This window comes from Erinaceus europaeus, chromosome 13 (genome assembly GCF_950295315.1).
Source record: "Erinaceus europaeus chromosome 13, mEriEur2.1, whole genome shotgun sequence".
Taxonomy (NCBI): Eukaryota; Metazoa; Chordata; class Mammalia; order Eulipotyphla; family Erinaceidae; genus Erinaceus; species Erinaceus europaeus.
Window position 1 is genome coordinate 13,899,634 of NC_080174.1, and position 11,615 is coordinate 13,911,248.

Here is an 11,615-nt window from a genome sequence, read left to right on the forward strand (position 1 = left end):
TGTCATTATTTTTAATATATATTTTTAATATTTTATTTATTCCCTCTTGTTGCCCTTGTTGTTTTATTGTTGTAGTTGTTGTTGCTGTTATTGATATTGTTGTTGGCTAGGACAGAGAGAAATGGAGACAGGAGGGAAAGACAGAGAGGGGGAGAGAAAGATAGATACCTGCAGACCTGCTTTATCACTTGTGAAGCGACCCCCCTGCAGGTGGGGAGCTGGGGGCTCAAACTGGGATTGTTATGCCGGTCCTTGTGCTTTGCGCCATGTGCGTTTAACCCGCTGCACTACCATCCAGCTCCCTGTCATTTTTTTTTTTTTTTGAATGCATAAAAACTCAATTTGTTTGAAAGTTTGTCCAAAGCAGCAGTAGAGAACAGCCTGAATGACAAAATTCTTAATTCTATCTACCATGACTTTGATTATCATTTAACATTGAATAAATTACTAAATCTTAGATTTTTCTTCGTGCAAAAACTTTTGCTGGACCTCAGCCCCATCATCCTGGAGGAATCTTCAGTACTGTGGTATCTTTCCATTTCTCCCTCTCTTTCTCTTTGAAAAAAAGTCAGATCAAAGCAGTGAAGCCTCAGCAACCTAAAATAAGTTTTTGTCCTGTTGGCACTAGTCTGTAATAAGAACAGTCAGTGACTTGGTCTTTGTAGTATCTTAGCTTGTTAACTCCGAACAAAAATGTCTTAGGTCCACTTTAGGTTTACTCTCATTCTTACTGTTTTCACTGCCTTGTTTTACAATGCAGGTGACCATCCACGACAAGACAGCATGGATTTCAGTAATGAATGGGGTGACCCCTCTAACTGTCGATGCGGAGACAGACTGAAGCCACTGGAGCGGAGAGCTGCACGCCAGCACCAGCGATGTCTAGCACACTCCTTGGTTGGGACTCCTAATTACATTGCACCAGAAGTCTTGTTACGGACAGGTCAAACATTTGTTTCATAAATAATCTCTGTGAGATGGCTGGGGAAATGGCTTAACTGGAAGAACATTGGCGTTGCCTGCTTGAGTTTCCCAGTTCAATCCCGGGCATTGCATATGCCAGAATAGTGCTCTCTGACTTCTCACTCACTCTGTCTCATGTGAAACTCATTCATGAAGCCTGGGAAGTGGTTCAAAGGATATAAAGTGTTGAATCCTCAAGCATGAGGTTCCATGCTCAGTCCTTGGCATCATATGCCAGGGTGATGCTCTGGTTCTCTCTTTCCTCTCACAAAACATTTTTTTTTTTTTTTTTTTTGCCTCCAGGGTTATCACTGGGGCTTGGTGCCTGCACTATGAATCCACTGATGTTGCAGCCATTTTTTTTTTTTTTTTTTTTTGATAAGACAGAGAGAAATTGAGTCGGGAGGGGAGGATAAAGAGGAGGAGAGAGTAAGGCATCTGCAGACCTGCTTCGTGAAGCAACCTCCCTGCAGGTGAGGAGCTGGGGGCTTGAGCTGGGATGCTTGTGCAGCTCCTTGCACTTTGTACTTTGTGTTCATAACCCAGTGCCCCACTGGCCTCCTCCCCAAATAAATAAATCTTAAAGGGGGGGGTGGTGGGTTGTAGCGCAGCAGATTAAGTGCACGTAGCACTAAGTGCAAGGATCTGTGCAAGGATCCTGGTTCGAGTCCCCAGCTCCCAGCTGCAGGGGGGTCACTTCAAAAGTGGTGAATTAGATCTGCAGGTGTCTCTTTCTCTGTCCCTCTCTATCTTCCCCTCCCCTCTCAATATCTCTCTATCCTACCCAAAAAAAAAAAAAGAAAAAAAATTCACTTACATGTTTAGATAGAATAAAATCTTTAATAATCTTGGACCAATAAAATAATTCACTTGGATAGTGTGTTGCTTTGTCATTTGTTGAGAGCCAGGCTTAAACCTAGCCTCCACTTCATTGAAGGAAGCTTCAGTGTTGTTTTTTTCTCCCCACTCTCTGTCTCTCAAGCTCTCTGTCTGAAAAAGTTAGCTTGATGTAGTGAATCCCAGTAGAACATCAGGTTGAAAATTAGAAGAAAAAAAGTGGTTCGGGAGGTGGTGCAGTAGATAAGGCATTGGACTCTCAAGCATGAGGTCCTGAGTTCAACCCCCACTAGCACATGTGCCAGAGTGATGTCTGATTCTGTCTCTTTTTTAGCTTTCTCATGTGTAAGTAAATAAAATTAAAAAAAAAAAATTGGGGGCCAGGCGCTGGTGCAACTGATTGAGCACACATGTTATAATGCACAAGAACCCAGGTTCAAGCCCCTGGCCTGATTTCTAACTACCCAATAAATAATATAAAGTTAATTAAGAAATGGGACTGGGCGACAGCTCCATGATTATTCAAATGGGTTTCATGCCAGAGGCTCTAAGCTTCAAGGTCCAGTTGCCAATGCTGCCGTAAGTCAGAGCTTAACATGATGATCTAGTAGTAGAAATAATCTCTCTCTCTCTCTCTTAAGATTTTAGTTATTTATTCATGAAGAAGAAAGGAGGAGAAAGAACCATATATCTCTCTGGCATATGTGCTGCCAGGGATTGAACTCAGAACCTCATGCTTGAGAGTACAATGCTTTATCCACAGTGCCACCTCCCAGACCACTTAAAAATAATCTCTCTAGATCTTTACACCAATTGAAATTACTTATACTAATTCTAAAATACAGATTTACATGAATTAACTTTTAAGTTTATAATAAAAGTATTAGGGCCCGGGCAATAGCCCAGCGAATTAAGCACACATGGCATGAAATGCAAGGACTGGTGCAAGGATCCCAGTTGGAGCCCCTGTCTCCCCACCTGCAGGGGGTCGCTTCATGAGTGGTGAAGCAGGTCTGCAGGTGTCTGTCTTTCTCTCCTCCTCTGTCTTCCCCTCTTTCGATTTCTCTCTGTCCTATCCAACAACAACGATAAACAACAAGGGCATCAACAAAAAAAAAGGTGGGGGAATAGCCTCCAGGAGCAGTGGATTCCTAATGTAGGCACAGAGCCCCAGCGATAACCCTGGAGGTAAAAAAAAAAAAAAAGTCTCAGCAGTCTATCTGTCTTAATATTCATTTTGATTATATTGTCTGAGCATTTTTTAAAAGTGTTTATCAATAACTAACTCTCACCTCTTATTTTAGGCTATACACAGTTATGTGACTGGTGGAGTGTTGGTGTAATTCTTTTTGAAATGCTGGTGGGACAACCCCCTTTCTTGGCACAAACTCCACTAGAAACACAACTGAAGGTAAGGGGATAGAGTCTATACTAAGAGAATTGTCATGGCTGAGGAGACAACACTGTAGCGCTGCAAAAGACTTTGATGCCCAAGGATCTAAACTCCCAGGTTCAGTCCCCCACACTACCATAATCCGAGCTGAGGAGTGCTCTGATAAAAAAGAAAAAGAATTGTCATAGGGACAGAGAGAGCTCACCTACATGGCGCACACCTCACCTGATTCAGGCACTGGTCCCCCGGACCCTGGCACGAGAGGAAGCTCTCCTCTGTTTCTTCCTCTCCGCCTTTCTTTTTTTTTTTAATCAGTTTTTTTGGTAAATATATTTTTTAAATATTTATTTATTTATTTTCCCTTTTGTTGCCCTTGTTGTTTTTAGAGTTGTAGTTATTATTGTTGTTGTTATTGACGTCATTGTTGTTGGATAGCACAGAGAGAAATGGAGAGAGGAGGCAAAGACAGAAGGGCAGAGGAAGATAAACACCTGCAGACCTGCTTCACCACCTGTGAAGCGACTCCCCTGCAGGTGGGGAGCTGGGGGCTCGAACCGAGATCCTTAGCCGGTCCTTGTATTTTGCACCACGTGTGCTTAACCCACTGTGCTACCGCCCAACTCCCGTAAATATTTTTATTTATTTATTATTGGATAGAGACAGAGACAAATTGAGAGGGGATGGGGAGGTGAGAGGGAGAGAGACAGACACCTACAGTCCTGCTTCACCGCTTGTGAAGCTTTCCCCGTGCAGGTGGGAACCAGGGGCTTGAACCTGGGTCCTTATGTATTGTAATGCGTGCACTTGACCAGGTACACCACCACCTGCACCACCCCCACCACCCCCCGTATCTATCTGAATGAAAAGTGGCCTGGGAGCAGTGAAATTTTGTATGTGTGTGAGGCTATAGCTCCACAAACAAAATTGTCACGACGTCTCTATGATGTAATTTCATCAGTTCTTTACTTAGAACATCCTAATCCAAAAATAAAGAATGAGGGACTAGGGGCCTAGTGGTGGCGCACCTGGTTGAGTGCACATGTCACAGTGCACAAGGACCCGGGTTCAAGTCCCCGGTCCTCACCTGCAGGGGGAAAGTTGTACAAGTGGTGAAGCAGGGCTGCAGGTGTCTCTCTGTCTCTCTCCCTATCACTCCCTTCCCTCTCGATTTCTGGCTGTCTCTATCCAATAAATAAATATAATTAAAAAATTAAAAAGCGTGCATTAAAAAAAAAGAATGGGACTGAATGGTGTTGCACCTGGTTGAGCACACACACATTACTGTGTGCCCAGGTTCAAGCCCCTTGCCCCCACCTGCAGAGGGAAAGCCTCAGGTCCAGGTGAGCAATGCTGCAGGTATTTCTCCCTCTCTATCTCCCTTCCCCTCTTAATTTCTTTCTGTCTCTATCCAAAATAAAAAATATTTTTTAAAAAGAATCAAAGAATGAGAGGGTCAGGAGATGAGTACGTATTACCATGTGAGGACTTGGGTTCAAGCCCCTGGTCACCATATGGGTACAAATTCCAAAGGGAAAACTTCACAAGTGGTGAGACACTGCGATGGTGTCTGTACTCCCTCCCCTCGGCTTTCCACTCTATATCTGAAGAAGGAAAATAAAAAATCCTCCAGGAGCAGTGCAGTTATGAAGGTATGAAGCCCGAGTGAATTACTGGTGGTAAGAAGAATTAATCTGTTAGGACGCAAACAAAAATTTCATGCATAAATTCAAGTCTCCATCATCACACTCATATCCTGTTCTTACACTTTATTCTTATGAGTCTTTAATATAGTCTGAAGATTTACTCCAGTTGACTCTGTCTATTACTATCTCCTGGCTCTGTCTCCTTTGTATAGTCTAGCCTCAGAATTAAACATATATATATATGTATGTATTTGTAATAGAATTAAACATTTATTTCTGCACTTAGAATTGTCTCTGACACTTAAATGGAAAGCTGTCCATAATTTGGACCATATACTGTGCCATTTCAAATGCTCTAGTGGCCTGTAACACTTCTGGGAAGCAAAAACAAACACCTGTTAGTGGTTCCCTAGTCTGTAAGTAAAAATTCCAATTTGTCTTCTTCCTCTGCTGCTTTGCTCATGTCATATCCTCCGTCTGGAATGTCGTTCCACTCCATCTGGGTGTCTTCCACAGGCACCTCCGGTTGCTGATTGTTAGTTGTTCTTTAAGAGTATTCTGAGATAGTATGCTTTCTTTCTTCTTTTTTTTTTCCTAGTCTTTTTTTTATTTATTTCCTTTTGTTGCTGTTATTTTATTGTTGTAGTTATTGTTGATGTTGTTGTCATTGTTGGATAGAACAGAGAGAAATTGAGAGAGGAGGGGATGACAGAGAGCAGGAGAGAAAGAGAGACAGCTGTACACCTACTTCACCGCTTGTGAAGCGACTCCCTGCAACTGCGGAGCCAGGGGCTTGAACCGGGATCCTTACGCTAGTCCTTGCGCTTTTTGCCACCTGTGCCTAACCTGTTGTGCTACCTCCGACTCCTGATAGTATGCTTTCTAAGAGGCTCACCTACTCCATAAATTGTAACTAATCTTGTAACTGTGCTTCATTTAATATATTTAAAACTTCCTTTAGAATGTCTTTTAGGGTCCATGAGATAGCTCTTGTGGGTAGTAAATGTTTTGCCATGTGCATCATTTTTTTTTTTTTGGTTTCTTTTTTATTTTATTGAGGGTTAATGGTATACAATATACTCTTTTAATTTTTATTATTAATTTATTTATTAGATAAAGAGAAACTCTGAAAGGAAGAAGGAGATAGGGAAAGAGACAGACAGAGATACGTTCAGCCCTTCTTCACTCGAGAAGCTGCCCCCCCCCTGCAGGTGGGGATCAGGGACTTGAACCTGGGTCCTTGTGTACTGTAATGTGTGCGCTTAACCAGGTATGCCACCTCCTGGTCCCTACAATATACTTAAAAATCTATTTATTTATTTATTTATTCCCTGTTGTTGCCCTTGTTTTATTGTTGTAGTTATTGTTGTTGTTATTGATGTCATTGTTGTTGGATAGGACAGAGAAATGGAGAGAGAGGGGAAGGCGGGGAGAGAAAGATAGACACCTGCAGACCTGCTTCACCACCTGTGAAGCGACTCCCCTGCAGGTGGGGAGCTGGGGGCTGGAACCGGGATCCTTACGCTGGTCCTTGCGCTTTGCGCCATCTGCGCTTAACCCACTGCGCTACCGCCTGACTCCCACAATATACTCTTTAACACAGTCACAACCTCTCATCTCCCCATGCAGGGTGTCATGATCCACTTTTAGTAAAGGTCTACTGGCAATGTCAGAGTTGTTTGTCTAAAAGTGGCTAAATTTTACTTTGATAAGTATGTACACAGAATACACTTATGTGTATGTGAGTATATGTGGGCGTGTGTGTGGAAAAATTGAGGACTCTCAGAACAAGACAAGGATGTTTCTTCTTTTTTTTTTTTTATTATTTCCTTTTGTTGCCCTTGTTGTTTTATTGTTGTAGTTATTAATGTTGTTATTGATGTCCTTGTTGTTGGATAGGACAGAGAGAAATGGAGAGAGGAGGGAAAGACAAAGGGGGAGAGAAAGATAGATACCTGCAGACCTGCTTCACCGCCTGTGAAGCGACTCCCCTGTAGGTGGGGAGCCGGGGGCTTGAACCACGATCCTTATGTAGGTCCTTGAGCTTTGTGCCACGTGCGCTTAACCCACTGCGCTAGCGCCCGACTCCCCAGGATGTTTATTCTTTCTGATCATATTTAGCATAGTTCTGGTAGTCTTGGCCAGTGCAATATAGCAACAAAAAGAAAATAGTAAAAACTTACCTAAGGGAGGCAGGGGAGATAACATAATGTCTATACAAAAAAAAAAAAAAAAGACTATGGCTGAGGCTCTGCAGCTCTAAGTTTAAATCCTGGTAGCAGGATACCCCAGCTCTTAACAGAACTCTGGTTTAAAAAAGAAGAGGGGGTCGGGCTGTAATGCAGCAGGTTAAGCACAGGTGGTGCAAAATTCGAGGACCTGCGTAAGGATTCCGGTTTGAGCCCCGGCTCCCCACCTGCAGAGGGGTTGCTTCACAAGTGGTGAAGCAGGGCTGCAGGTGTCTGTCTTTCTCTCCCCCTCTCTGTCTTCCCCTCCTCTCTCCATTTCTCTCTGTCCTATCCAACGACGACGACGTCAATAACCACAATAATTAGAACAATAAAACAATAAGGGCAACAAAAGGGGGGAGAGAGAGAGAGAAAGAAAAGAGAAAGGAAAATAAGTTCATTAGACTTTTTGGCAAATATAGAGCAATTTTATTTCTCATATTCAGTTTTTCCTTCTAATTTCTATAAATTTCCATTTAAGGTTATCAACTGGCAAACATCTCTTCACATTCCGCCACAAGCGAAGCTGAGTCCTGAAGCATCTGATCTTATTATTAAACTTTGCCGAGGACCAGAAGATCGCTTGGGCAAGAATGGTGCTGATGAAATAAAAGCTCATCCATTTTTTAAAACAATTGATTTCTCCAGTGACCTGAGACAGCAGTCTGCTTCATACATTCCTAAAATCACACATCCAACAGATACATCGAATTTTGATCCTGTGGATCCCGATAAGTTATGGAGTGATGATAATGAAGAAGAAAATGTCAGTGACACTCTCAACGGATGGTATAAAAATGGGAAGCACCCTGAACATGCTTTCTATGAATTTACCTTTCGGAGATTTTTTGATGACAATGGTTATCCATATAATTATCCAAAGCCCATTGAATTTGAATATATTAAATCACAAGGCTTAGAGCAACAGTCAGATGAAGATGATCAGCACACAGGCTCAGAGATAAAAAATCGTGATCTAGTTTATGTTTAGCATATAGTTGTGATGTGGATTTGTAAAAAAAAAAAAAAAGAAGAAGAAGAAAAACCCAGGGTTTTTTTTAAGGCTCTGCGAATAAAATTATACAAACATGACAGAGCCATGTGTGCTCTGTGTACACTATTTTATGTTCCTCAATCATGCAAACATGACAGAGCCATGTGTGCTCTGTGTACACTATTTCATGTTCCTAAATCATGCAAACATGACAGAGCCATGTGTACTCTGTGTACACTATTTATGTTCCTAAATCATGCAAACATGACAGAGCCATGTGTGCTCTGTGTACACTATTTATGTTCTTAAATCATGCAAACATGACAGAGCCATGTGTGCTCTGTGTACACTATTTCATGTTCCTCAATCATGCAAACATGACAGAGCCATGTGTGCTCTGTGTACACTATTTTATGTTCCTCAGTCATGCAAACATGACAGATCCATGTGTGCTCTGTGTACACTATTTCATGTTCCTAAATCATGCAAACATGACAGAGCCACGTGTGCTCTGTGTACACTATTTATGTTCCTCAATTACGGGAGATCCTTTTAAAATGTTAATTTATTCCAGCTTTTTGAAATCAGTAATGTAGAAAAAAATTGTTTAAAAAAAGTAAATTATGAACTGAATATTTAGTCAGTTCTTGGTACTTAAAGTACTTAAAAACAGTGCTTTGTTTAAAAGGAGAAGCCTGGTATCTATTTGTACATATGCTGAAATAATTTTTAAAAAGAATTTCTTGAAAGACAGTTTTAGTTTTATCTTGCTTTAACCAAATATGAAACATATCTTGTATTTACAGAGCTCTTATTTTCCCCTCCTAGAACCTTGTTTGTAATATGAAAAAGCTGTCGACATTAAACCATGGTGGCATAACTTACACTTTGGAACTATGAAATACAGGGTTGAAACATGTTCATCAGGAGGAAAAATAATGCTTGTTTATCCCCCCCCAACACCCAATATTCTAGCTTTTACTTCTAAAGAATTAACTGACTTTGAAAAAAACTAAAGCACTCCCAATTTTATTTCTCTATTGATATTTTTAATGCTGCTTTCATTTTAAAAGGGAAAAAAAATCTGCCATAGATCAGAATTTGATAATAGAACCTAAGATGTTTGATATTTCTACTTGGAAAGAAAATCACCATTCAAAGCACAGAAAGTATTTCTAGTTTTATTTGAAACATTGATTAGATATTTGTGGGCACTCGGTCGAAAAGTATTTTTTTCTGTGTAGGAACAGTTTTGATGATCTTATCAGAAATGTTACAGGTTTTCTTTTAGAAACCAGTGATGTGGGGGCCAGGTGGTAGCACACTTGGTTAAGTGCACACACTACAGTGCACAAGGACCTGGGTTCAAGCCCCTGGTCCCCACCTGCAAGGGGAAATCTTCACGAGTGGTGAAGCAGGGCTGCAGGTGTCTCTCCGTTACTCTCCCTCTCTATCTCCCCTCTCTTCTCAGTTTCTCTCTGTTTCTACCCAATAATAAAAAAATAATCAATTAATTAAAAAAAGAAATCAGTGATGTGAGCATGAATTACTAAAATGAAAAATGTGACTGCTGTCAATATTTTACCTAAGAGCATATTAATTGGTAAAAATCTTATTCTTTAACTCTTATTTAAGGTGGCTGTAAATGAAGTTACATAGTGGTTGTAGAAAACTCAAATCCAGGGGAAGTCTGGCAGTAGCACAGCAGGTTAGGCGTAAGGATCCCGGTTGAGCCCCCGGCTCCTCATCTGCAAGGGGAATCGTTTCACAAGCGGTGAAGCAGGTCTGCAGGTGTTTCTCCCCCCCCCCCCCCCCCCCCGTCTTTCCCTTTCTCCATTTCTCTCTGTCCCATCTAATGACGACGACAACAGTAATAACTACAATAAAACAGCAAGGGCAACAAAAGGAAATAAATATTTAAAAAATCACTAAAAAATAAAAAAAAAAGCAAACTCAAATCCTCCTAGCGTATTTAAGGTTAAATAATACTTTGTTTTTCAGCATTGCTGTTAATACCTGTTATAGATCATGCTTAAATTTTAAGGAATGCTTATATTTTCACACCAGAATCTTTTTAGGAAGTGGAAGAGGCACTGACAATAGTAATGACTAGTGATAATCTTTTTTTCCTAAACCCCACTCGTAGGGAATTGTTTTGTCACAATTTAGTATTTGTGAATGGGTGACATCATTTTATTGGTTTTAAAATTTAGCCTTCTTTGAAAAAAGCTAATGGAAACCATATGTTTTGACATAATTAAAGATAAAGCTTTTCCAGTTGAATTGGAGGGAGGGCAGACTTACTAACTCATACTTGGCCACTTTTCTAATTAGTTCTCTCAGATCTCTGCTTGTAGTCACTGTGTATCTCAGAGTAATGGTGGACTTTTGGGGCTCATTGGTTGTTTGAAGAATCTGATGAAACTCACATTTTTTTGCTGTCCAGTTTTAAGAACTGGAAGTATTCACAAAGTCTAGGTTAAGGATCTCTGTTATATAAAAACATTATGTTGCACTGAGAACTCTGCTTTAAATTTATTACTAAGTACATAGCACATCTTGTATAAGCACTGGTGGTTTGTGATGGAAAAGGCCTGTGCCATATAGTAAGATAACTATGAATGCCTCTCTCTTGCTGGTCAGGTCAGATAGAGTTATTCTAAGTTCTTTGCCACAAGCATCTTTGCCATCTAGTTAATTGGCTATAAAACAATCTTGTCATGTAGAAAGATAAAATGACTGGTTGGCAGTGTGGTTTCAGGTTTGGTCTGTACAGTGATGGGTAGATGTCGTGGTCCTAAGTAGTTGATGATAAAAACTGTGTGTAGTGACTTGATAGGAAATACAATGGGTGGTCCAGGAGATGGTGCAGGGGACAAAGTGTTGGATTCTCAAGCATGAAGTCCCAAGTTTAGGCCTAGTCATCACATGTGCAAGAGTGATACTGTGGTTCTCTCTCTTCTCTTCCTCCTCTGTCTATTGAATAAATAAATAAGTCATTTTAAAAACAAAATAAACTTGAGGACGCAGGATAATGGTTATTACACAAAAAAAAGACTCCATGCCTGAGGCTCTGAGGCCCCAGATTCAATCCCCAACCCCACCATCAGCCAGAGCTGAATAGTGCTCTGGTTCTTTGTCTCTCCCTCTCATTAGAATGAAATACATAGACTGGGGTAGATAGCATAATAGTTATGCAAATATAAAGTATTTAAAAAAACTGTTTACAAAAATAAAGATAAAGTTGCAACCCAGGAGACGGCATAGTCGATAACAGTGAATTTTCAAGAATGAGGTCCTGAGTTCAATCCCCAACGTTACACTTTTCAGAGTAGTGCTGTCTTTCCCTTTCCCCCTCCTCTCTCATAAATAAATAAAAAGGGGGCTGGGCAGAGGGTAGACAGCATAATGGTTATGCAAAGAGATTCTCATGCCTGAGGCTCCCAAAGTCCCAAGTTCAGTTCCCCACCACCATAAGCCAGAGCTGAGCAATGCTCTAGTAGAATAATAATAAATAAATAAACAAATTTTTGTGGCCCAGGAGGTGGCTCAGCGGA

General features: G+C 40.9%; 1 protein-coding gene across 1 annotated transcript in view; it reads left to right on the top strand.

The window, feature by feature from the left end:
• Positions 1-11,259, top strand: part of LATS1 (large tumor suppressor kinase 1) — a 52,162-nt gene extending 40,903 nt beyond the window's left edge. The window contains exons 6-8 of the mRNA XM_016185337.2: positions 761-943; positions 3,105-3,211; positions 7,546-11,259. Of these exons, the coding sequence (XP_016040823.1) occupies positions 761-943; positions 3,105-3,211; positions 7,546-8,055 (800 nt within the window). The 3' untranslated portion in view covers positions 8,056-11,259. The remainder of the gene's footprint in view (positions 1-760; positions 944-3,104; positions 3,212-7,545) is intronic.
• The last annotated feature ends 356 nt before the right edge of the window (positions 11,260-11,615 follow it).